The 25,177-nt window shown below is 34.9% G+C and overlaps 3 protein-coding genes and 1 non-coding gene across 12 annotated transcripts; 2 read left to right on the top strand and 2 right to left on the bottom strand.

The window, feature by feature from the left end:
- The first annotated feature begins 330 nt into the window (after positions 1-330).
- LOC102615004 (mitochondrial Rho GTPase 1-like) lies at positions 331-25,138 on the top strand. 6 transcript variants are annotated; one of them, XM_052440858.1, is made up of 15 exons: positions 331-535; positions 909-1,136; positions 1,457-1,589; positions 1,905-2,054; positions 2,926-3,102; positions 3,297-3,551; positions 3,736-3,804; positions 3,975-4,030; positions 4,415-4,496; positions 4,641-4,852; positions 4,956-5,025; positions 5,136-5,248; positions 23,821-23,971; positions 24,455-24,641; positions 24,787-25,138. In XM_052440858.1, exons 2-15 carry the CDS (start codon positions 919-921, stop codon positions 24,861-24,863), a joined length of 1,950 nt encoding a protein of 649 aa, XP_052296818.1. In that variant the 5' UTR covers positions 331-535; positions 909-918; the 3' UTR covers positions 24,864-25,138. The 6 variants fall into 6 exon arrangements, with proteins under 6 accessions (XP_052296818.1, XP_052296815.1, XP_006472006.2 ...); XM_052440855.1 differs by lacking the exon at positions 23,821-23,971 and adding an exon at positions 5,575-5,725 and having other exon boundaries at positions 333-535; XM_006471943.4 differs by lacking the exons at positions 23,821-23,971; positions 24,455-24,641; positions 24,787-25,138 and adding exons at positions 5,575-5,725; positions 6,209-6,395; positions 6,543-6,895 and having other exon boundaries at positions 336-659.
- On the bottom strand, positions 7,024-8,233 carry LOC102614702 (cyclin-P3-1). Its single transcript, XM_006471941.4, has 2 exons — positions 7,598-8,233; positions 7,024-7,509 (listed from the first exon to the last, which is right to left on the bottom strand). The coding sequence occupies exons 1-2, from the start codon at positions 7,990-7,992 to the stop codon at positions 7,269-7,271; spliced, it is 636 nt and encodes a 211-aa protein (XP_006472004.2). The 5' UTR covers positions 7,993-8,233; the 3' UTR covers positions 7,024-7,268.
- On the top strand, positions 9,629-14,200 carry LOC102624390 (putative disease resistance protein RGA3). 4 transcript variants are annotated; one of them, XR_008054682.1, is made up of 4 exons: positions 9,629-12,720; positions 12,875-12,954; positions 13,149-13,228; positions 13,813-14,200. XR_008054682.1 is itself a non-coding variant. In XM_052440840.1 (2 exons), exon 1 carries the CDS (start codon positions 9,798-9,800, stop codon positions 12,669-12,671), a length of 2,874 nt encoding a protein of 957 aa, XP_052296800.1. In that variant the 5' UTR covers positions 9,629-9,797; the 3' UTR covers positions 12,672-12,720; positions 13,149-13,501. The 4 variants fall into 4 exon arrangements, 1 of the variants encoding a protein (XP_052296800.1); XR_008054683.1 differs by lacking the exon at positions 12,875-12,954; XR_008054681.1 differs by lacking the exon at positions 13,813-14,200 and having other exon boundaries at positions 13,149-13,501.
- On the bottom strand, positions 15,522-15,628 carry LOC112499410 (small nucleolar RNA R71). Its single transcript, XR_003067020.2, has one exon. It is a non-coding gene; the product is annotated as a small nucleolar RNA R71 (small nucleolar RNA).
- Positions 25,139-25,177: the final 39 nt, after the last annotated feature.

The following is a 25,177-nucleotide window of genomic DNA, read 5'->3' as shown; positions in this document are numbered from 1 at the left end:
TCAATCTCTCGAGAAAAATTTAAAGTAAAACTATAAGAGGGCTAATTGCGAAGAGGAAGAGAAGTATGAAATTAGATAAAATTCAAAAGAAGTTTCAATAATTCATGTATGTTAACTAAGAATCTTGAAATTTACCTTAGCAATAATTCAAACTAAATTTTTTTGTTTCTACGAAACTATGTAAAGGAAATTATTAAAAAAACTATTATGTTTTCACCCCCCAAAAAATTACATAATTTATTTGTTCCAATTAATGTCGAGTACGGTACATATGATAAGGAGTGCGTTCTCCTTTACTTTGAACCGTTTGATCACTCCACCATACAAACGAAAAAAGTAATATTTAAAAAAAAATTGAAGCCTGCAAAACTAAAAATTCAAAAAACACTCGATTTCACTTTTTTTTTTTTTCACGCCGAAACTTCGTTACACACTTACACTTCCTCTCTCATCTTCGCCGCCGCCACCATCACCACCACCGTCGCCTCCTCCTTCTCCTTCCTGAGGTGTCACGTTTTCACCCCCTCTACTTCAGGTTATTTACTTTTACGCCATCGCAATATTCACTAAACCCTATTTAGGGTTTTTCATTCTCTCTCTTTTTGTTTCCTGCTTTTCCTTCGCTTCCATCCCTTTCGTTCTGCCCCGTCAAAACTCTGGTAATTTACGCTTTTGCCACTGCACTAGCAGCCTTAACTTTTTAACTTATCCATAATCGTTAAAAACAAAAATTCATTTTTTTGTCGACTGTTATCAGTATTATTATTTTCATGTGAGTGAGCTTCAATTTCTTCGTAGAATCTTAACCTTAGCTCAAAAGTTCAGCTTTATTTGTTATTGTTAACAATTTTTTTTTTTACAATTTATTTTCATTCATACCGATGCATTTTCTTTGATTATATATACAGTGTTTGTTAAATGGCAAAAGCGTCAGCGGCAAATTCAGGCCCAGGCGGTAAAACAGGAGTAAGAATTGTTGTATGTGGAGAAAAGGGTACCGGAAAATCGAGTTTGATTGTGACAGCCGCCGCAGACACTTTTCCCGCCAATGTCCCACCGGTGTTGCCGCCTACCAGGCTGCCAGAAGACTTCTACCCGGACCGCGTCCCCATTACCATCATTGATACTCCTTCAAGGTCTCTATGCATACAATATTTAAATTTTCGATAATAATATGGACTATTGTTGTACAAATTGATATGTTATAGTTGAAAATATATAAAGATGAAATTCTTTAAAGAGATGATGTGGAGTGATGCAATAGTGGTGACACACCAGTTTGGATGAGGAGCCTATTTTGTAGAAGTTTCTACTTGTAGTATTATATTTTCAATGTTAATATATATTTCCTTTAGTTTTTTGGGTTGGTATGAAATTGTTTTTGCCAGTTGGTAGTGGTTTTTTTTTGCATAAATTTGAATGTTTCTTTCTCCTTTTGTGGGTGTTTGTCTACCAGCGTGGAGGATAGAGGTAAACTAGGTGAAGAACTCAGGCGGGCTGATGCTGTTGTGCTAACTTATGCGTGTGATCGACCTGAGACTCTTGATGAATTGAGTACTTTCTGGCTTCCAGAACTTCGTCGATTAGAGGTTTATATCAATCATTTATTTAAATTATCATAGTTTTGCTTCTGGTCCTGTTGCCTTATTTGATGACTTGTCTGGGGATATTGTATTCATGAAAAGATATACTTTGTATAGCTGATTGTACCAAACTCCCAATATACTTCCGATGACATGACAAACAGACATATTTTTCTTGAACTTGTCACAGCTTATTATTTAATCGGAAATATGTAGCTCCTTATTTTAGTAATTGGAAATAATATATTTGATTTTTGGGAGCTATCTTGTGTCTGACATTTTTTTGGGTTTGTAATGCTTATATGTTAATCTTGTGAGTAGGTGAAAGTGCCAGTTATAGTGGTGGGTTGTAAGCTTGATTTAAGAGATGAGAACCAGCAGGTGAGCCTGGAACAGGTGATGATGCCAATAATGCAACAGTTTCGAGAGATTGAAACTTGCATAGAGTGTTCAGCATTGAAACAAATTCAGGTTTATTTTCAGCCCCTTACCTTTTTCCTATTTCTTTTGCTTTGATATCGGGACTAGTTTAGAAATATTATGTGGCTGCATGTATACTCTGATGGAATGTGAAGGTTTTGGAATCTGTTTGTTCTGGTGAAGGCATGTCCTTGGAGGTTGTATGCACCATAGTGACATTTTGCACCATCACTATATCTATTTTCTTATTTATTTATTTTTCTTTTTTGCATTTTGAGTTTTCCTTATGCTGATAATTTCATTATAATATATATATTTGATCCGTGTTCTAGCGTCTTGGATTTAGCTTTAATCTAAAAGTAAATTCATTAATAAGTTGTGAGTATAATGGATTTCGTAGTTGAATGATCCATGTACTCTGGAGGAGTGCTATGTGTCCTGAATTTCATATTTTAATAGTAACAATTTCTGAAAGAAACATAGATTGGTTGTGGGAGAGAATTAGGCTTTTGGCATAAGCCCTTTCCTCATGCTGCTAATTTCCCCTCTTTTGTAATGCAAAAAGAAACAGCAAAAACAAAGAATCACATTTTCCAAAAGAAAAAAAGAAGAAAACATAGATAGGCTGTTTTCTTCATATATTTAGTTGGGAGGGGATTTTTGCTTAATAGGGATAATATTGTATGGATGGGTTTTGTTTTGGGAAGGATGGTTTCTTGGGGGAAGTGGATGAGTTTTATGTTGATTATTTCCCTTCCTTTTTTTTCCTGTCGTATTATATTTGTGGACACCTGGTCCACATCTCTAAACTTTATTTTTCATCTTAAATACAGTATATTTCTTCCCCTCCCCGACACTCCCCCCCCAAAACCAAAAAAAAAGAGAGAAAAAAATACGAAATTTGTGTTTTCCCTCTCTGTAGGTCCCCGAGGTTTTCTACTATGCACAGAAGGCAGTGCTTCATCCAACAGGCCCTTTATTTGACCAGGAATCACAAGCTTTGAAGCCTCGGTGTGTGAGGGCCTTGAAGCGTATCTTCATTCTTTGTGATCATGACAGGGATGGCGCCCTTAGTGATGCAGAGCTGAATGATTTTCAGGTTCTTCCACTTTCCCTTTTTTTCCCTCCTCTTTGTTGGGGTAGGGTGCTAGAGTGTCCTACATATAAAATCTTTGTTAGTTCATGTATTTGAGTTTTGATAATATAATTTTTAAAGGCATGTTCTTTTATTTCATGAAGTTGAAATATCTTGCGCATAAGGCTTGTGATGATGCTAATAATAGTTGTAATCAGGTCAAATGCTTCAATTCTCCATTACAACCTTCTGAAATAGTAGGTGTTAAAAGGGTTGTACAAGAAAAATTGCGAGAAGGAGTCAATGAACGTGGGCTTACATTGGCAGGGTTCCTATTCCTCCATGCACTATTTATAGAAAAAGGGCGTCTCGAGACGACATGGACTGTCCTAAGGAAATTTGGCTATAACAATGATATTAAACTTGCGGATGAATTGATTCCATATTCAGCATTCAAACGAGCACCTGACCAGGTGAAATTGCAGTTTAATTGTTGCAACTGTTATATTCAGTTCCTAGTGATTGGATCTGTCTTTAATGTCTGATATCCTGTGCTTGAATACAATAATGTACTTCTTTTTGGTTTATTCCTCTGATATTGTCCTCCCTGAGTAATATTTTAGATTGCTTACTTTTTTCTTTGGCTATATTGCGTAGAGCGTGGAGCTGACTAATGAAGCTATCGACTTTTTGAAGGGAATATTTGAATTGTTCGACGCTGATGATGTATGTCCTGGCATGTGCTTTGGCGAATACTTTATTTGTTAACATGTTAATAGAGTTTCAATTTTCCTTTGAATGATTAAAATCTTTATCAGGAAATAATATGCTTATTTCCTGGTTGCCAAGTAGTTTATTGGTTCTCAAAAATCCTAACCTTATGGATTTCCTTCCAGGATAATTCTCTGCGACCCATTGAAGTTGAGGATCTGTTTTCTACCGCGCCAGAATGGTATATGTTTTTCTTTATAAATATTATTATTGTAATTAAATCCCTTTCTTTGCAACATATTTTCTCTAAATGCAAGACACCCTGTTCATCTCATCTGTTGGACCTGATAGTCTTTTAAACTTCTTTTGTTTTCTGTTTGACCATGCAAGTAAAAGCCAATCTAATGATGAAATAAATTTAGTTTTATAAATTTTAAGGAACTGCTGATGACAAACAGTTTTAGTGATGCTGAATGAACCTTATTTTCAGTACCTGTTACAGTAATGGGGTGTAAGTGCTATGATTTATTCTGAGTTGTTACTTTCTTGCTTTAGTGAATTTCCACAATGTCAAGCTCCTACTTTGAGGTTAGTTCAATATTGACCCATTTCTTTTTGACTTTAGTCCTTGGGATGAAGCTCCATATAAGGACGCTGCAGAAAAAACTGCATTGGGAGGACTATCTCTTGATGGGTTTTTGTCAGAGGTATTTTTGTTCGCTAAGAGATTTCCTTTGTTTGTGTGGTTATTTATTTCAATGCCAACTTCCACTAATATAAGCAAAGAACTATCATTTTTCCATACACCAGTGCCTTGTGCTTCCTGATAAATGACAAATAACATGTTGCAGTGGGCACTTATGACGCTCTTAGACCCGGCTCGTAGCGTGGAAAACTTGATATACATTGGATATCCGGGTGATCCTTCTTCTGCCATCCGTGTAACGAGGAAAAGGCGTATAGATCGTAAAAAACAACAAGCCGAAAGAAATGTCTTCCAGTGCTTTGTCTTTGGGCCTAAAAAGGCTGGAAAATCTGCACTACTGAATTCTTTTCTAGGAAGGTATCATCTGATTTCTGAATGATAATGTCAATTATTTCTTAATCTAATTGCTAGTTTATTCTTCATTAACTTTGTTATCCGGATATGATGATTGTCAATGCAGGCCCTTCTCCGATAATTATACTCCAACCACTGATGAGCGATATGCAGTAAATGTTGTCGATCAACCTGGGGTAAGCGGATAGAATATGATTTTTCTTTGTAGTTTTATCACAGTTTGTTATTGATATAATTAACTGGGAGGCTGTTCAGTTCTCTTACCACTATATTTTTTTTGCCATAGGGAACGAAGAAAACTGTTGTGTTACGAGAAATTCCTGAAGAAGCAGTTGCAAAACTGCTGTCGAATAAAGATTCTTTGGCCGCCTGCGACATAGCAGTATTTGTTCATGATAGGTAAACAGAAGACCAAAATGTATTCTTTCGTTAATCATATAAATTGATGATTCATTAAATCTTTTGAGTTCAAATAGTTCAGCATTTTCAAGTCTGGGATTTAACTGCAAATGATGAAAAAGCTGGTTGAAGTCTATGGATGAGAATGTAGAAAGACATTCTGCTTTTCCTTGCATTCATCTGGATACATCTATCTGCATATATTTAGAGAGAGAGAAATTTGCTTTTTGTTTTTTGCACTGCTATTCTGCTCGTAACCTAGGTTTTGCTCATTTCGTATCAGATATATATTCATTCTTTGATGATGATGATGTTTGCTTGTTCAGTTCCGATGAGTCCTCATGGAAAAGAGCAACTGAATTGCTTGTGGAAGTTGCCAGTCATGGTGAAGATACTGGCTTTGAGGTGCCTTGCCTCATTGTAGCAGCTAAAGATGATCTGGATTCATTTGCAATGGCTATTCAGGATTCTATCAGGGTATTTACTTTTTTAGTGATGGTATTATACAAGTAATTGAGTAACTATTAGCAATCAGTCTCTCATCTGGAGTTAAGAAATCACCACATTATGCTTTTTATGAGCCTATCTGTTTTTTTCCTCTTGTGTGATTTTGCACAATTTTTGTGTTCCTTTGGTAGAACAAAGATGTCTGAACATTACTGACGTTAATATTTATAAGAATTTTTTACTTGGGCAAGGTAAACTAAACTCCAGATAAGATTTTTAATTTGTTTGGCAATCATGCAATCCCCACTGCCTTTATAGGATTTAGTCGAATTCTAATGTCTTTGTTTCTCTCATTTTCCCCGTGAAAAGTTTGGTTTGACGTTAGATCCTCTATTGTTGTTTACATTGCTGGTGTTTTGCTGCCTTTTTCTAGTTAATCTATCACCTGTCTGGAGGAGGACTGAAACTGAAGTAACATTGTCTTTTTTTGGGGTGAAAATTTTGCTTTTGTAGGTTAGTCAGGATATGGGGATAGAGGCTCCGATACCTGTTAGCTCGAAGTTGGGTGATTTTAACATTATTTTCCGGAGGATCGTACAGGCAGCAGAGCATCCTCATTTGAGCATTCCAGAAACTGAAGCTGGGAGAACCAGAAAGCAATACCATAGACTAATAAATCGCTCTCTTATGATTGTTTCAGGTTTGTTATCAATCTCTCGTGAAAAAAGAAAATATTGATTTCTGATTGAGCCATTCAGACTTGAGATGTGTCAGCGGATGTAGAAAATATTCCTCCATCCTTTTTCAATTGTATGCTAGTTAATGTTTATGTGTTTCCTCATTGTAGTAGGAGCAGCAGTTACTATTGTCGGACTTGCAGCTTACCGTGTCTACTTGGCAAGGAAGAATTCTTCCTCATCATAAAGGCTGAGCGTTTGTCTCTCAACCAGCCACATCCTCAGATACAGCTGATTGTGCCAATTCATTGGGTTTCCTCAGAGTCTCATTTGTAGAGAATTTGATAAATTTTATTTTAAATGTCATGTCATAAGTTTTACTATTCAACTCTTTTTCTATCTTTTGGAAGTGTTTTATCAAGTAAGCTAGTTTGGGAAAGCGATCCAGTAGTAGAACATAAATCACATGTACAATGGAACACGTTATTGTGCAGGAATTGTGCAATAAAATTTTTTTGCCACAGATTGTTCCCATTTTTTAAAAGTGATGCCCTTTGTTATGCTCTTTTCTTCTCTTTTATCTTCCTAATTTGCTAAAAGAACTCATTTTCTAATTTTCAAATTTTTTTTTTTTGTGTCGTGGTCGGAAAATGTTAGATAATGAGAACAAAATGCATTTTATCATAGCGTGCATTTACAATTTATTGTTGTTCAATTTTCCTCTCCCCTCTTCTGGAACTAGGCACAAATTACTTGTGATCCTCAGGGAGATGGGGCATCTATAAATTTCCAGTTGGTTTGCTGGTGTCTGGAACCTGGATTGAGCCAAAAATCATTTCAATCATCACAGTATGCTGTTGACCATCGTGAAGGGACTCTGCAGTTGTATCCTGCCGTCAGGTTTTGCCGTCCCTGTTGAGCCGGCGAAGTTTGGTTCCCAATGCTTTGATCATCGGACTAACCCACGACTCTTCGGCTGCTGCTCCTTCCATGTCTAGCTGTGAACAGTACTTCGCGAAAACCTCTGTAGTCACGTGAAGCTTAAACTCCAGAGTAAACAAGAAATTCAGCTCAAGCTTGTTCATTTCTGCGGTGCTTATCCCTCCTATTTTGGCATAATATGCATTGTTATAGCACCTACAAGCACGTTCAGAGATCAAAAAGTTAAAAACGAAAGATTTGATTGAAAGCAGCAGACTGGGTTGTTGAGATATCAAGTTCTTACTCATCATCGACAAATTTTGCAGCCACTAGAAAGCTCGTGATCAGAAGGCGATGAACGTTGAGTCTCGTAAGGCAACCACTGATTCGTTGGAGGAATCGATCAAGGTATATGTATGCAACAACAGAACAAGAAGGACTGCACCTGGAGTACTTGAATATGCGTTCAATGTATTGTCTAATGCTCAAACTTGGTGCTTGTGAACAATGAAATATTGTGACAACTTCCTTCTTTTTTGATGCCTTCGATGAAGATTCATTTTTCTGGATTGATCTCTCAAGAACTGATGAAAGAATCGACAAGACACGAGGAGATGATGAACTTTTTTTACCTGGAGAATCAACTAAACCTAGTGATGAATAAGTTTCTGATTCAACTAGTTTGCCATTGCGCACCATAGCAGGGGAAGAAATTTAAAAAAGGGAAGAAAAAATGATTAAGAACTGTGCAATCTATTTGCTGAGAATATTGTTGGGTTTGAGTCTCTAAACAGAGATATTCCTGCTAGAGAATTTAATGTAACCACGTGTTGCTGCACAAGCTCAGCTCTAACAAGTAACAACTACTCTAGCATATATTCTCTTTTGCAAACATTCGCATTTTTTTTTAAACCTTTCGTGCACAAAATGGTAGATTTTTTGGAGTTTTAAAAAATATTGAGTTCTGCAGGATAGAATGATTCATGTAGTTCAACTTTTCCCTTCATTGCTTTCTTTTTGAGCTAAAGTCACCGATGGAATAAATCCAAATACTTATCTTAGAAAAAAAATTAAGAACCTAATTCCTGGTGGGCCAGTTGGGCATAACCATTCAAGCTTATAGGAGCAGGGTGAGCAGAGAAGCAAATAACACAAGGATTAGTATATACTGAGGTATATATGCTGTAGCACCAGAAATTAATAGATAATATACAAATGAATTGATTATTAGTACAGAGTGAAAGGCACACCATATTCTATTTATACTTTCTTTTTGATGTGTATCACAAGACGTATCCGAAACGTGGACTTAAAGAGGGAATAGTTTAGGAGGACCTAGTTCCAAGCATGGTGGGGTTTTTGCAAATCTTGTGATGTGTTGAGCATAATAATGTTAGAATCTTGAATGGTGGCCATATTCTATCCACTTTGGTTGGATTTGAATGCGATTGTTCTTTAAAACAAAAGAAAAAGAATTGGAAATTAAAGGAAACTTTACATTTTTTAAATTTTATTTTAAAACTAATATTTTGTAAAGATTGGTGACAAATTCAACTTTCATGGAGGTTCCAAGAGGTAAGGCTCCGTGGGAATGAACTATTGACGCTGAAGTGAGAGGGTAGCTGAAGTGTTATATGTAAGAATAAGATATCAGCTATTTAATATTTATCTTTATGAGTAATATTATATTTACATAGTTAAGACATATAGTTATATTTTTTCGCATGTTGCATTTTTAAGGAATATATGTTAAGCTATAAAATGTGGATTTTTTCCCTGCTGTTGACACGAGTGCACTCTCAATAAATTACAAACCGTCCACTTTTCAAATACTAAAATAATGTGTTTTTTTAGACTTATTTTGATAAGGCAATGATGACTAGCGCAAACCAAAAGTCGACTGTTCCCTAGGTCACTGCTAAAAGTGATAAAAAAATTTTAATCATAAGTAGAGAGAAAAATTTCAATAAAAATTCCTGCACTTTATAAAATGTAAGAGAACCCTTACAAGATAAATGACTACACACACACAAGTGCATACATGAAACCCGAACGCTTAAATCTATAAATAATTTTTATGCCAAGTAGATATTTGAAAAGTTATTCCCACACCAATCGAACAATCATCCGTCAAAGCTTCGGATGATGAGTATGGCCTAAGATTTGATTTTCTATTCCTTTCCTTAGCCAAAAAGATAAAATGCACATTCCATACTTGCTATTAAGAGCAAGCTATAACATATTCTTTCACCAACACTTTACGTTTGTCTTCCTGTTCACGCCATTCTTTCTTTCTTTCTTTATGTTTTGTCTATAAGTTATTCCTTTCGTATGGGCTGAGATAAGATTATTCCGCTCATTGGGTTTTGCTTTTTCATGCACTATAATAATTGAACGAAGATGGCTGCACGCCTTTTCACATCACAACATAATTAATTCATTATAAGCTCCTAAATTTCTTTCAGCATAAATTATTCTTGCAATCACTCATCATCAATTTCGCCATGGTTGATGCGATCATTTCCCCTCTCTTGGAGCAGCTGACTTCAATGGCTGTCGATGAGGGAAAGGAACAAGTGAGGCTGGTAACGGGCGTCGGAAAGGAAGCGGAGAAGCTGACCGCCAAACTCCAAACCATTCAAGCTGTGCTCCATGATGCTGAAAAAAAGCAAATAAAGGAGGAAACTGTCAGACTCTGGCTCGATCGACTCAGATGCGCATGTTACGACATGGAAGATGTCTTGGGTGAATGGAACACTGCAACGCTCAAACTGCAAATCAATGGAGTGGATGACCATGAGAATGAAGCTCTCGTTCCTAAGAAGAAGGTATGTTCCTTCTTTCCTGCTGCCTCTTGCTTTGGCTGCAAACCAATTTTTTTACGTCGTCGCATTGCTCTCAAGATGAAAGACATCAATGAAACTCTTGATGATATTGACAAACAAAAAGACGTGTTTGGTTTTGCTGAGAGTAATGAGAGAGCGGATCAACGAGTACCAAGTATCTCCTCAATTGATGAGTCCGACATATTTGGTAGACAAAAAGAGAAGAACGAACTCGTTAATAGGCTGTTATGTGAGAGTAGTGAAGAGCAGAAAGGCCCCTGTGTCATCTCACTTGTTGGGATGGGGGGCATAGGCAAAACTACTCTTGCTCAATTAGCCTACAACAACGATGATGTTAAAAAACATTTTGAGAAAAGAATATGGGTCTGTGTGTCAGACCCGTTTGATGAGTTCAGAATTGCTAGAGCAATCATTGAGGCTCTAACAGGTTCTGCCCCTAACTTTGGTGAGTTTCAATCTCTCATGCAACATGTTCAAGGATGTGTTGAAGGCAAGAAATTTCTTCTTGTCTTAGACGACGTGTGGAATAAACATTACTCTAAATGGGAACCATTCTACAATTGTTTAAAGAATGGTGTCCACGGAAGTAAAATTTTAATTACTACACGTGATGAAACTACTGCCCATGATATGAGATCAACTAAAATTATCCGAATTGATCTTTTGTTGGAAAAGGAATGCTGGTCAATTTTTGAGTCATTAGCATTTTTCGGCAAGTCCATGGAGGGATGTGAGAATTTAAAAAAAATTGGTCGAGAAATTGTAGGAAAATGCAAGGGCTTACCTCTAGCTGTAAAGACCATTGGTAGTCTTTTAAGGTCTAAAAACACTGAAGAAGAATGGCAAAATATTTTAAAGAGTGAGATATGGGATCACGAAGTGGTTGAGAGAGGTCTATTGGCCCCTCTGTTGTTGAGTTACAATGAATTGCCCTCTAAGGTAAAACATTGTTTCTCATATTGTGCTGTTTTTCCTAAAGACCTTGAAATACGGAAGTATAAGTTAATTGAACTATGGATGGCTCAAGGTTACCTTAATGAGAAAGGAAACAAAGAGATGGAGGACATAGGTGAAGAGTATTTCAACATTTTAGCTAGTAGTTCATTTTTTCAAGAGTTCGAAAGAGATGGTGATGGTAAAGTCTATAAGTGCAAAATGCACGATTTAGTGCACGACCTTGCCCAATTTATATGCAGGAATGAATGTTTAACAGTGGAAATTCCTGGTGTTATGAGTTCCTTTGAGCAGAAAAAAGTTCTTCATTTAAGGTTAACTATAGACGAGGAGACTTCAGTCCCGATAGCCATTTGGAATAGTGTTAAGAGAATGAGACGATTGCGTAGCCTCTTGGTTGTAGGTGGTGATTATTCATGGTCTAGCAAAGTTTTACCTCAATTATTTGATAAACTAACTTGTTTAAGGGCATTAACATTAGAGGCGGATAACTGGAGTCATTATTGCATAAAAAAAATTCCAAAAAATATAGAAAAATTGTTACATCTGAAATACCTTAGTTTGGCCCATCAAGAGGAGATAGAAAGATTACCTGAGGCGTTGTGTGAGTTGTATAATTTAAAACGTTTAAACGTTGATCATTGTGAAAATCTTAGAGAATTACCTCGAGGGATTGGGAGGTTAAGAAAGCTGATGTATTTACACAATTTGGGGACTCATTCTTTAAGATACTTGCCGGTAGGGATTGGGGAATTAATCAGGCTTCGGGAAGTGAGAGAGTTTGTTGTGGGCGGAGGGTATGACAGAGCATGTAGCCTTGGGTCTCTTAAAAAGCTTAACCTCCGTCGACAATGTAGAATACGTGGGCTGGGTGGTGTGTCAGATGCGGGGGAGGCTAGAAGGGCTGAACTTGAGAAAAAGAAATATCTCTTTGATTTGGAACTTGATTTTGATCATATAAGAGGTGGAGATGAAGAACAAGCTGGGAGGAGGGAGAATGAGGAGGATGAAGATGAACGGCTTCTTGAAGCCTTGGGACCACCTCCTAATTTAAAGAAATTACAGATTTCTGAATACAGAGGGAGGAGGAATGTTGTTCCCAGAAATTGGATCATGTCACTAACCAATTTAAGGGTTTTCAGTATTTTCGGGTCCAGAAATTGCGAGCATTTGCCTCCTTTGGGAAAATTGCCATCTCTTGAAGATCTTTATATTGCAGGAATGGATAGTGTGAAAAGAGTGGGTAATGAATTTTTGGGAGTAGAAAGTGATACGGATGGCTCCTCAGTTATTGCCTTTCCCAAATTGAAACTGCTCACATTTTGGGGTATGAGCGAACTGGAAGAGTGGGATTTCGTGACTGCAATAAAGGGAGAAATCATAATCATGCCACGTCTTTCTTCCTTGACTATTAGGAATTGCCGTAAATTAAAAGCACTGCCCGATCACCTTCTTCAGAAGTCAACACTCCAGAGATTGGAGATTTCGATGGAATGTCCTGTTTTAGAAGAACGTTACAGAAAGGAGACAGGAGAGGACTGGCCTAAGATACGCCACATTCCCGACATCTACATTTAGTGAAAGCGCGCGGCTGCAATTAGTCAATTACAATCACCCCCGGCCACGGGTAACTTCTTTCTTTCTAGATCTCCTATGTTACTTAAAAAAACTAATTAGTTGTTGTTTTTTTTAATCCAATTTAGAAATTAATTATTATAAGTGTGTCGTCAATTCCTTTGCTCTCTGCTTAATGAAATATTAAAGAAACTTTTTATTTTCAGCCAATTAATTAACAAAATATTAATTAAGAGCGGATCGAAAACAGACAGACGTGAGAGTGCATGAGATGAAATTAACTCTGGTTAGTAATTGCATATGCTTTCCTTCTCATTTGCTCTCTACTCTTCTTCATTAATTTGATGATGCATGTCCAGTTATTTATATTTTTATATATATAAAATTATGATTAGATATAATTACGTCACCAAACCATTATAATTAGATATATTTGTCTAACTGATTAATTTGTTTTGTTGGGGAAAACAATATTTTCAGCCAAAAAAGGAATTACGTAAATGGCGTAGCAGAGAAGGAATTGGGGGACGGGCGCGGCGCGTGCTTTTTTAATCTGCTATGTATGTTTTCAGTATTCAGCAATTTGTTTGTTTTGTTTTGTTTTGTTTTTTGTGAGCCTCGTGTTTGTAAAGAGAATGAATAAGGAAAAGCACATGACAGAAAGAGCTCTTCTGGGGGTTGATTGGTTTAGAGTGTTAAGATTGGTGTTTCTTTTCGTTTTATTTGCATCTGAGAGCTTATTACTATTTGTACAATTTTTCATTACATAGTGGATTATCGGTATTACTACCCGTGGATGTAGGCATATTAATTAATATGTCGAACCACGTAAATTTTTTTGCCTTGTATGTGTTTATCACATTATTTAATTATCATAACCAAACTCTATAAAAAATAGTGAAATTAAAAATTTTGATTTTACATGAGGTCATAATTTAAAAATAACAAACCTACAATGATCATAACATAAAATTTATATAAAAATAAGTCAAGTTCAGTTATTAGTTTGTTCGATAGCAAAATTTTTATTCAAAACAAAATAAATAATTACCCTGTTAGAGTGTAATTTATGCACTAGTTTTGCATTGTTTACTTCCCTTAATATCGATGTTTTGCAATTAATAATAATGTTTTACTTTTGTAGGTGCAATTCTATTGATTGGTGATAAAATTGAGCTAAAAGATGATGTTTAAGGAGGATTGTTCTCTTGGAGAAATTTAGAGAGTCAGAAGAACTTTGTTGATAAGGCGTGGGCGTGTGCTGTCAACTGCGAACCTGCAGTTTTTAGTTTAACTTGTTTTGTATTTTTGGTTATTTTTGTAATTACGAATTTAATATTTCAGATATTAGTATTTTATTTTAAATAGAATTCTAGAGGAGAAGAGAGAGAGAGTATTTAAGGGAGGAATCAATTGTGAAAAAGGGGGATTTTTGGATTGGAGAAAAAGAAACCCTAGATCTAATTTTTCTCTTCTCTCTATGAGGAACTAAACCCATTTTTCTGGTTGAAGGTTAATGATGCTTTGATTCATCACTACTGTGAGATCTTTCTTGTGCTTTAATTGTTTTATTACTTTTTGGGTATTTGTTTATTCTCTGAATTATTTTCATGATTATGTTTGTTAATTAGGTAATTGGCCACTATTTAATTATCAACTTAATCTATTGTCAATTAAAGGATTCATCGTATGAAGAATTTAATATTTGTGACAAATAACATAGCAGAGAGTTGTGTTGTGAGAATAAACAATCTAATTTAAATGAATCATCATATGTGTTGATTAGGATTTGGGTCTCTCTGGTTTTTCAGGCTGTCAATTGATTAAATTCTATGATCGTATCTAGGGTTGTCTATTGATTAGGGAAATAACCAACGGTCGTACCTTGGTTATCGACTAGTTAAGGAGAGATTGGCTATTAGAGGGTCTCAGTAGCTATAACCGGTCTATTCATGAGTAATAATAATCTATATTTGAATCAATGATCAGTAGTCGAATCAAGCTGAGTTAATTCCTTCAATCAGAGCTTTCTCTAATTTGAATTACAACTTTAATTTGCATTCTTGTTATTTTTAATTTGATTTTTATTATTGTCAACAATTCCCCCATTTTACGTTTTACATTTCAAAAGGATTTAAATAATTACCGATCTCTGTGGACACGACCCTGCTCAATCACTATACACAATTTATTTAGAGTAGGAATTTATTTTTGTTGGCTTCGACACCCATCAAATTTTGGCGCCGTTGCCGGGGATTGGTGTCGTTTATTTAATCCTTTTTACGTTTTACTTGGTGTATGGTTCGTTCTTCTCGTACAGGTACACTTTCGTTTGATCCTGAAATTGAGAAGACAGCTTGCCAGCTGAGACAGCAGACGAAGCGAGCTAAGCAACGATCCTCGTCGCCTTTGCTTTCTGAAACAGATACAGTGCCTGATTTAGTTGAATCATCTAGCGATTCAAAAGAACAAGTGATGGATAGACCTGCACCTGTAGAAAGAACTCTTAGAGAGTTAGCTGAACCAGACTTGAATCAACAACCACTCTGCATTCAATATGTAGACTTGGAGGTAAATTTTGAATTAAAGTCTGGTCTTATTCATTTATTACCCAAGTTTCATGGTTTTGCAGGTGAAGATCCTCATAAACATCTTAAAGAGTTTCATGTTGTATGTTCAAGTATGAGACCACAAGGCGTGACTGAAGAGCAGATTAAGCTGCGTGCTTTTCCTTTCTCTTTAGATGGACTAGCTAAAGACTGGTTGTACTACTTACCTCCTGGATCAATTACAATGTGGAATGGTTTGAAGAAGCAGTTCCTCGAGAAGTACTTTCCTGCTTCAAGAGCTGTTAACATCAGAAAAGATATTTGTGGGATCAGACAACTTCCTGGGGAGACTTTGTATGAGTATTGGGAGCGATTCAAACAATTGTGTGCCAGCTGTCCTCAGCATCAGATTTCTGATCAACTTCTTATTCAATATTTTTACGAAGGACTATCATTGATGGATAGGAGTATGATAGATGCTGCTAGTGGAGGCGTGTTGGTGAACAAGACCCCTACTCAAGCAAGGGAGCTGATATCAAATATGGCTGCCAACACACAACAATTTGGCAGCAGGCAAGATCTCACTTCAAGAAAGGTGAATGAGGTAAATATTTCTTCTGTTGAACAACGTTTAGATAAACTTACTTCTCTTGTGGAAAAGTTTGTTGTAGGTAATGTGCAACAGGTGAAGACTTGTGGCATTTGTTACAATATAGGTCATTCAACTGATATGTGTCCTACACTTCAAGAAGAACCCGTTGAACAAGCCAATACAGTTGGAGGATTTCCAGGCATGCCTCAGAGGAGGTATGATCCTTATGCACAAACATACAATTCGGGATGGAAGGATCATCCCAACTTCAGCTACGAAGTTAGGCCATCAGAATTTTCTATTAAATATCAAATACCAAAAATACGTATTTATATGTTAACAAAAAAAAAAAAAAACACTCAATTTATTTTCTCATGTTTGATTTCCGGTACTTGTACTTATAACAAAACAATAAATAGAATCTCATTCCTCTCTCTAATTATTCCATTTGTTTCTCCTTTTATTTTTCTATTCCTGTCCAATTTTCCAACCAAATAATTAATGACTTTCAGTCCTCAAAGAAAAAAAAAAAAGGCATAAATATCTTAACAATTTTATAAGTGGGGAAATTATGCACAATTTTAGAGAAGTAAAGAATTTATTTTAACCATGAACAGAATCAATTATTGACAAAACTAGAAGGAAAGAAACTAAATTGTTATTTGGAACCGCTACAAAATTGGGTTTTTTGACAGAATAATTTTGTCACAGATCATGTCATTGACATAATTTATTCCGTCCAAAAAGTCCTTGTAAGAATGTAGCGACAGAAAATTAAACAATTAATGACAAAATATTTCTGTCAAGGAATTGTGTTACAATTCTTTATTTACATGGAATCTGACGTGGCAAATGACATGGCATCTCAATTTGCAAACATGGCATTTGAGATGGCAAATAAGTTTTATGCTTACATGACATTTTATGCTGATTAATTTTTTTTGAGCTTAATTTATGTCAAAAATTTAGGTAATATTATTATTATTATTATTATTAATCTTAAAATAATTAATTTGTTCTTTTCAATTACCAATAACCCTTATTTTTGTAGTTCCCTTACGATTATAAAATCATTTTTATCCATTAAATATTTTTAAAAACCACAATGCAATTTAAAAATATTTCAACTATTCTGTTATTAAATATTTGCTGATATCATAAAAAATTACATACATTTTGTCACAGGTTAACGTAAAGAAAATTTCTTTTTGCGAGAACCATAAATCATTGGAGATTACAATCCTCTCCCGAAGCCAATTACATCGCTTTAAAAGGAACAATTACATTTGCTCAAATTGAATCTAAAGACATGCTCAATACTAAAATCTCAACAGCTCACATAATCAGCAACAATGCTTGAACCTGAAGGCATAACCAAAATCTTAGCAAGTTGAATCCGCAGGCATCACAGAAAATTGCATCAACACTTCTCCAATATCTTAGCAAGTTGAATCTAATGCCATAGGTCTTTTAAAAGTAAATATTACATAGTATTTAGGTTTAGGCCAATTAACCTATTCTAATTTCATCATGAGAATTAGATTTAATGAATGTTATAAAACATTGTCAAGGCTATACTACATGTTAAAAAAAAAATCTATTGAAAATAACACATGGCATTATAACAAACACCTGGTGTACAAATTTTAAATTGTTATTTAAATTTTAACATTCATTAAATCTTGTAAAAATTGCAATCGCGACTAATTAAACAATCTCAATAAGAAAGATTGCAACCAAAAAAATCTTGTAAACACAGTCAATATCGAAGACAATTATGCAAACAAGCCAATATTATTATTCATAAATATCATAATTTTTAATAAAAGTAAACAGAGACCGTAAATTATAATGTAGAAAGCGTGATTAAATTTATAATAAACAAAGAACAAAGTAAAGTAAACGGCTTATTTCTGAGGACTAGATCAAGAAAAATAAATTTTTTACGTCACTTTGAGAGAGAGAGAGAGAGAGAGAGAGAGAGAGAGAGAGAGAGAGCCGAAGAGCCAAAGAGGAAGGCGAAATGCGAGAAAGAGAAGGCGAGAGGCGTGAGATTCGTTCCAAGCTTTCAATTTCAGAATGTTTTTGTGTTAATTTTATTTCAGCGGCACATAAAATAAAAAGGGGATTGAAGAGAAGAATTTTGAATTATTTTGATTTGGCGCACTTTTTGGGCGCCCATTCTGCCACTATTTGATATTTTAATTGTAAAACCTCAGGTTTATACTTTAATTTTTTTAAACCTTTTTCATTATATTTTATAAATTTATAATTTATAAGCTTTCTTATTAGATTACGTATTGAAAGTTAATTAAAATTTAAAACTTTAAATATATGTTCTGGATAGGTTAAACAAATATTAAATGTGTATTTCAATTTAAAATAAAATATATATTCTCTTTTTTTTTTAGCACTTATTGGGATTTTTTCACTGAGCTAGGCTGAGTCCAACTTGAAACACTCAATCTCAAACTCGAGCCAAGATTTTCGAAAGACCCACCGAACATTTTAGATGGCAAATTCTTATTGGTTGAGCATGCCTTCTTAATATGATGAGGTGGCAAACTTGGCAATCTAAGATAATTAAAATAGTAAATTTTGTTTGATAGAATTTTATCATTGACTTTTTAAAGACATATTCACATCAGTTAAGTCATTGAAATCTTTTAAAATTATGTCATTTTCCAATGCCTACGTGGAATTACAAATTTAAAAAGAAAGTTCATTGATAAAATTATGTCAAACAAAATTAAAATATTTAAAACACATTTTTGTAAAATATTAAAAAGTGAGATTTTACTTAAACCTTTTGATAGTATTTTGTCGAAAATCACTTAACTTACTATTTGTGACAGAATTTTGCAACTATTCTCTTATAGAAAGGCCTCTAAGGTTTTGAAACGATTGTGTTTGCCACATCAGCAAAATAATATATTTGTCACAAAACTTTGACACATACATGACCACGTGAAAAAGCATTCTGTCAAAGAAATTCAGTTTTGTAGTAGGGAGATTAATCTTCGGCGCAATACATAACGTTGGAATATTTATCGGTCGTCATTTATTTCTTTCTATATTAATTTTGTTGGATTAGAAAGCAACCAATCAACTAATCTATATTAATTTTCTATATTAATTTTCAACTATCTATTAGTGTAGAAAGCGTAAAAATAAATTTTAATGAACAGAGACCGTAAATTATAAAAGTAAACAGAGACCGTAAATTATAATGTAGAAAGCGTGATTAAATTTATAATAAACAAAGAACAAAGTAAAGTAAACGGCTTATTTCTGAGGACTAGATCAAGAAAAATAAATTTTTTACGTCACTTTGAGAGAGAGAGAGAGAGAGAGAGAGAGAGAGAGAGAGACGAAGAGCCAAAGAGGAAGGCGAAATGCGAGAAAGAGAAGGCGAGAGGCGTGAGATTCGTTCCAAGCTTTCAATTTCAGAATGTTTTTGTGTTAATTTTATTTCAGCGGCAAATAAAATAAAAAGGGGATTGAAGAGAAGAATTTTGAATTATTTTGATTTGGCGCACTTTTTGGGCGCCCATTATGTCACTATTTGATATTTTAATTGTAAAACCTCAGATTTATACTTTAATTTTTTTAAACCTTTTTCATTATATTTTATAAATTTTTAATTTATAATCTTTCTTATTAGATTACGTATTGAAAGTTAATTAAAACTTTAAATATATGTGCTGAATAGGTTAAACAAATGTTAAAAGCGTATTTCAAATTAAAATAAAATATATATATATTCTTTTATTTTTTGAGCACTTGTTGGGTTTTTTTACCGAGCTTAGGCTGAGTCCAATATGAAACACTCAGGCTCAAACTCGAGCCAAGAATTTCAAAAGACCCACTGAATATTTTAGATGGCAAATTCTTATTGGTTGAGCATGCCTTGTTAATATGATGAGGTGGCAAACTTGGCAATTTAAGATAATTAAAATAGTAAATTTTGTTTGATAGAATTTTATCATTGACTTTTTAAAGACATATTCACATTAGTTAAGTCATTGAAATATTTTAAAATTATGTCACTTATCAATGCCTACGTGAAATTACAAATTTAAAAGAAAGTTCATTGATAGAATTATGTCAAAAAATTAAAATATTTAAAACACATTTTTGTAAAATATTAAAATGTGAGATTTTATTTAAACCTTTTGAGATTTTAATGAAAATCATATATGTCGAAAAAATTGAAAAGAGGTCATAAACTAGAACAAAAATATAATCATACCCAAGTAAACTTAATAGAGAAATCCTAAGTTCATGCACAAGAGCTGAACTCTATGAATTTTATTCTCAATAATTCGATGCATACAAAATATATACGAGTTTATGAGTGACGTATGAGTACTAAAATAGTTAAGTAATAAGTAAATAAAGTAAACCAAGTGACATGACATTGATACAATATTATTGTATCAATATTTATAAAAGAAATTGTATTAAAAATAAATTATACGTTGAGTATTGTTATTGTCGTCTCATTATGTTTAGATATCTTAATATTAAATCGATATATGATATATCGTTGGTCGATTAAATGTCATATCATTTAAAGTATATCCTTAACTAACTGAATTAATAGCATAAATAATTTATTTCAAGAAGTCTTTGACTACGTAATGTAAATAAGATTTGTAGCTTTAAGAAGAAGCACACTATTTCAAACGCAAAATAGACTAATAGTAACTAACATATTATCATTCTTGTTTTTTAAATCTGAATAATTGAGAATGCAATTTTAGAAGTCAACTTTAGTGAGATAGCATACCAATTTCAATATTTAATCAAATCTTGACCGTCCCTCAATCAATCAACGGTGCGAAACAATTAGTGGATCCACATATGAGCCATGACTAAATACAATAATGACAATAGTTTAATTAAATATTATATTAAAATAGAATAATAGATATTATTCTTAATTAGGTGACATTATAATCTTTAATAGACTTCTAAGCAATCCAATTGAAATTAAAAATTGTGGCGTGGCTACATGTTATATCTATTGATGAAGTCACAAAAGATTGACCAAGACAGCAGAGATACCACGGGTTATGTTATATTTGCTAGATTGACCAAGTTCATGACAATGACGTCTGAAGCCACGCGCTAACTCAACATTAATTTTAGAATATTATCAATATACTTAGGGTATTCTATTATATCTATTAAAAATCCGCAATTCCAAATCGATTAATTCCAATCAATAAAAAAGAAATCGATTTTGGATAGAAACATTTCATTTGATAGAACCATTGCACTGGCTGTGATTGTTAGGATCAAGCGCTTACCATTGGGCTAAAAGCTTAAGCTGGCCAATGAAAGCCACTCCCACTTCACTACATACTCAGAGTCCTTTACTAGGTATCGAACCTGAGACCTCCTTCTCTCATGAGCATTAGTCCCTCATAGTTGCACCATCTCAACCAACAAGCTTAAGCTGATAGCTAAGGTGCAACTTTATTTCCTTATACTAATTATGTGATAAAATCTGTGATAAAATGAAGGAAAAAGGGAGTTTTTATCAAAAAGGTTATATCAAAATCTGTGATAAAATCAAAGATTTTATCAAAAAGGTTCGGCTCTGCCGCCTAATATGTGATATTTATGCTTAATTATGCTATGGTCGGCTATGCCGCCTATACTAAAGACTCTTGTCTTTAAATAATGTTGTATGTTGATTTTGTTATGCATCAAGGTTATAAGTTGCATTGGATGCATGCATATCATGGACTACATTATGAAGAAAATGTTTTAGAAAATGAATTTATGAAAAATAGGTGGTTGTACTACCAGGTGGCAAAGTTCTAAAGAGGGCAAGCCCTCAAAGTTAAGTTGTAAGACATCTTTTGGGGACGGCGATACGTAACGCCCAAAAGTTCAACTAATGAAGCCCAAAGGGATAATGTTTAAAGAGTAAAAGTGCCAGCCTTGTAGTGCAACGCACCTAGGGCTCAAATAAAGTTGTCTTGTATTTTCTAAGTTTATTTTAAGAATGGTCATTCATATGCATCATAATTTATACATGCATCAAAGTGTTATCTTACTGAGCATTAGCTCATTAAGTCCTTACATTGCAGGTAACGATGAGTAGGGCAAGCTGGCGCCAACTCCTAACCAAGACGAAGTGCATATGGGCATAACTGACCTTGGGATTTTATGATGGGCTCAGCTTTGTGTTAATCAAAAATTAAGTATCTTGGCTTTATGTAATAATTAACTTTTTAAACTAAGAAATCTCTATATGACTTTTACTTTTCTATAAGAAAGTTTTTGTTGGATTGTGCCAAACTTTTAAAATTCGTATTTAAATTAAGAGTAACCGTGTTTTTAAGCATTTTTAAGTAAATAATATAGTGGAGTGTTACAAATTGGTATCAGAGCAGCTCTGCGTGTCCTCTTGAGCGATGGTGGGGCAAACCTCAGCGAGGACGCTGAGTCCCCAAGGGGGGGTGTATGTAACACCCTAGGCGAATCCCACATCGGCAAAGCACGGGAGAGATGCTGGGTTTATAAGGGGTGATCCACACCTTAATTGGCAAGACGCGTTTTGGGGTGTATGGGCGCCCCAGAAACAAACCCGTGCAGGCCTTATTAAGGCCCAAAACGAACAATATCTTGTTAGGTCTAGGTTGGGTCATGACATTGTTGGTTTTAGTTTATGTGCTTTTGAAGTTTTGTTTAGATTGTTTTCCATACTGACATGCACAACAGAATGAAGGAACAAAATTCTTATTTAATTTGAACTGATTACAAGACAATAAGGTTCTTTTCAGAGCAAACTCATTTGGATGCCCTAGTCTGAGATGCCAGAGATCAATGTCTCTCAAAGCATCATTGCTTGATCTGTCAGTTTCAGTGGACTCAACACTAACATTAGCTAACTTGACACTATTTAAATTAAACGACAGCATAGACACTGGATTGCTGATGCAATTTATTGACTTAGGCATGAAGGATGAAGACAAAACAGCAGCATAAGGAGTTTTGTTCCCACTCAGGTGAGTAGGCAAGCACAACAGCTCATAAAGCCCCTCTTTAGCCACTCCTTTCACCATAATTTTTCCTTGTCTTTGTCCTTGATAAAACACACAGATTTTTGAAATTCAACATCAATATCATTATCATGCAATAATCGGGAAATGCTAATGAGATTTTTAGTGATACTTGGCACATACAATATGTCATTTAAGGCAATGTGTTTGTGTGGATATGAAGTGGAAAGCATAGAGTTACCAATATGAGAGATCAAGAGCTTTTCACCATTTCCAACAGCTAGTTTTTTGTTACCTTGATACTCAGAGTTGATGTTTATGTTACCAAGGGCATTTGTCACATGGTTGGTGGCACCACTGTCCAAGTACCAGGCTCCACTGCTTTGGCCATCAGTTGCAGCCACATGCACTTCTTGATTCTCTCCTTTGGCTTGGTTGTGGCACATAATTCTTTTTGAATCTGTGCCAGCATTCAGCAGCTGTGTGTCTCATTTTCCAACAAATTTGACATGGCCCCTTTGAGTCTGAGCCATCCTCATTTGCCACAACCTTGCCTTTCCTTTTCTCCTGAGGATTCTGATTTCCCTGACCATTACCAGATCCATTGCTAGGGGTTCTGATAATTACGTCACCAAACACTTATAATCAGATATATTTGTGTAACTAATTCATTTGTTTTGGTGGAGAAAGCGATATTTTTCAGCCAAAAAGGAATTACGTAAATGGCGTAGCAGAGAAGGAATTGGGGGACGGGCGCGTGCTTTTTTAATCTGCTATGTATGTTTTCAGTATTCAGCAATTTGTTTGTTTTGTTTTGTTTTTTGTGAGCCTTGTGTTTGTAAAGAGAATGAATAAGGAAAAGCACGTGACAGAAAGAGAAGGCAATTTGCTCTCTCTTTTTTGCACTGCTATTCTGCTCGTAACCTAGGTTTTGCTCATTTCGTATCAGATATGTATTCATTCTTTGATGACGATGATGTTTGCTTGTTCAGTTCCGATGAGTCCTCATGGAAAAGAGCAACTGAATTGCTTGTGGAAGTTGCCAGTCATGGTGAAGATACTGGCTTTGAGGTGCCTTGCCTCATTGTAGCAGCTAAAGATGATCTGGATTCATTTGCAATGGCTATTCAGGATTCTACCAGGGTATTTACTTTTTTAGTGGTGGTATTATACAAGTAATTGAGTAACTATTAGCAATCAGTCACTTATCTGGAGTTAAGAAATCACCACATTGTGCTTTTTAAGAGTCTATCTGTTTTTTTCCTCTTGTGTGATTTTGCACGATTTTTGTGTTCCTTTGGTAGAACAAAGATGTCTGAACATTACTGACGTTAATATTTATAAGAATTTTTTACTTGTGCAAGGTAAACTAAACTCCAGATAAGATTTTTAATTTGTTTGGCAATCATGCAATCCCCACTGCCTTTATAGGATTTAGTCGAATTCTAATGTCTTTGTTTCTCTCATTGTCCCCGTGAAAAGTTTGGTTTGACGTTAGATCCTCTATTGTTGTTTATATTGCTGGTGTTTGGCTGCCTTTTTCTAGTTAATCTATCACCTGTCTGGAGGAGGACTGAAACTGAAGTAACATTGTCTTTTTTTGGGGTGAAAATTTTGCTTTTGTAGGTTAGTCAGGATATGGGGATAGAAGCTCCGATACCTGTTAGCTCGAAGTTGGGTGATTTTAACATTATTTTCCGGAGGATCGTACAGGCAGCAGAGCATCCTCATTTGAGCATCCCAGAAACTGAAGCTGGGAGAACCAGAAAGCAATACCATAGACTAATAAATCGCTCTCTTATGATTGTTTCAGGTTTGTTATCAATCTCTCGTGAAAAAAGAAAATATTGATTTCTGATTGAGCCATTCGAACTTGAGATGTGTCAGCGGATGTAGAAAATATTCCTCTACCCTTTTTCAATTGTATACCAGTTAATGTTTGTGTTTCCTCATTGTAGTAGGAGCAGCAGTTACTATTGTCGGACTTGCAGCTTACCGTGTCTACTTGGCAAGGAAGAATTCTTCCTCATCATAAAGGCTGAACGTTTGTCTCTCAACCAGCCACATCCTCAGATACAGCTGATTGTGCCAATTCATTGGGTTTCCTCCGAGTCTCATTTGTAGAGAATTTGATAAATTTTATTTTAAATTTCATGTCATTAGTTTTACTATTCAACTCTTTTTCTATCTTTTGGAAGTGTTTGATCAAGTAAAGCTAGTTTGGGAAAGCGATCCAGTAGTAGAACATAAATCACATGTACAATGGAACACGTTATTGTGCAGGGATTGTGCAATAAAATTTTTTTGCCACAGATTGTTCCCATTTTTTAAAAGTGATGCCCTTTGTTA

The sequence above is a fragment of the Citrus sinensis genome, chromosome 5, assembly GCF_022201045.2.
Source record: "Citrus sinensis cultivar Valencia sweet orange chromosome 5, DVS_A1.0, whole genome shotgun sequence".
Taxonomy (NCBI): Eukaryota; Viridiplantae; Streptophyta; class Magnoliopsida; order Sapindales; family Rutaceae; genus Citrus; species Citrus sinensis.
Note: the sequence above shows the minus strand (reverse complement) of the source record. Positions and strands in the feature narration are given on the sequence as shown.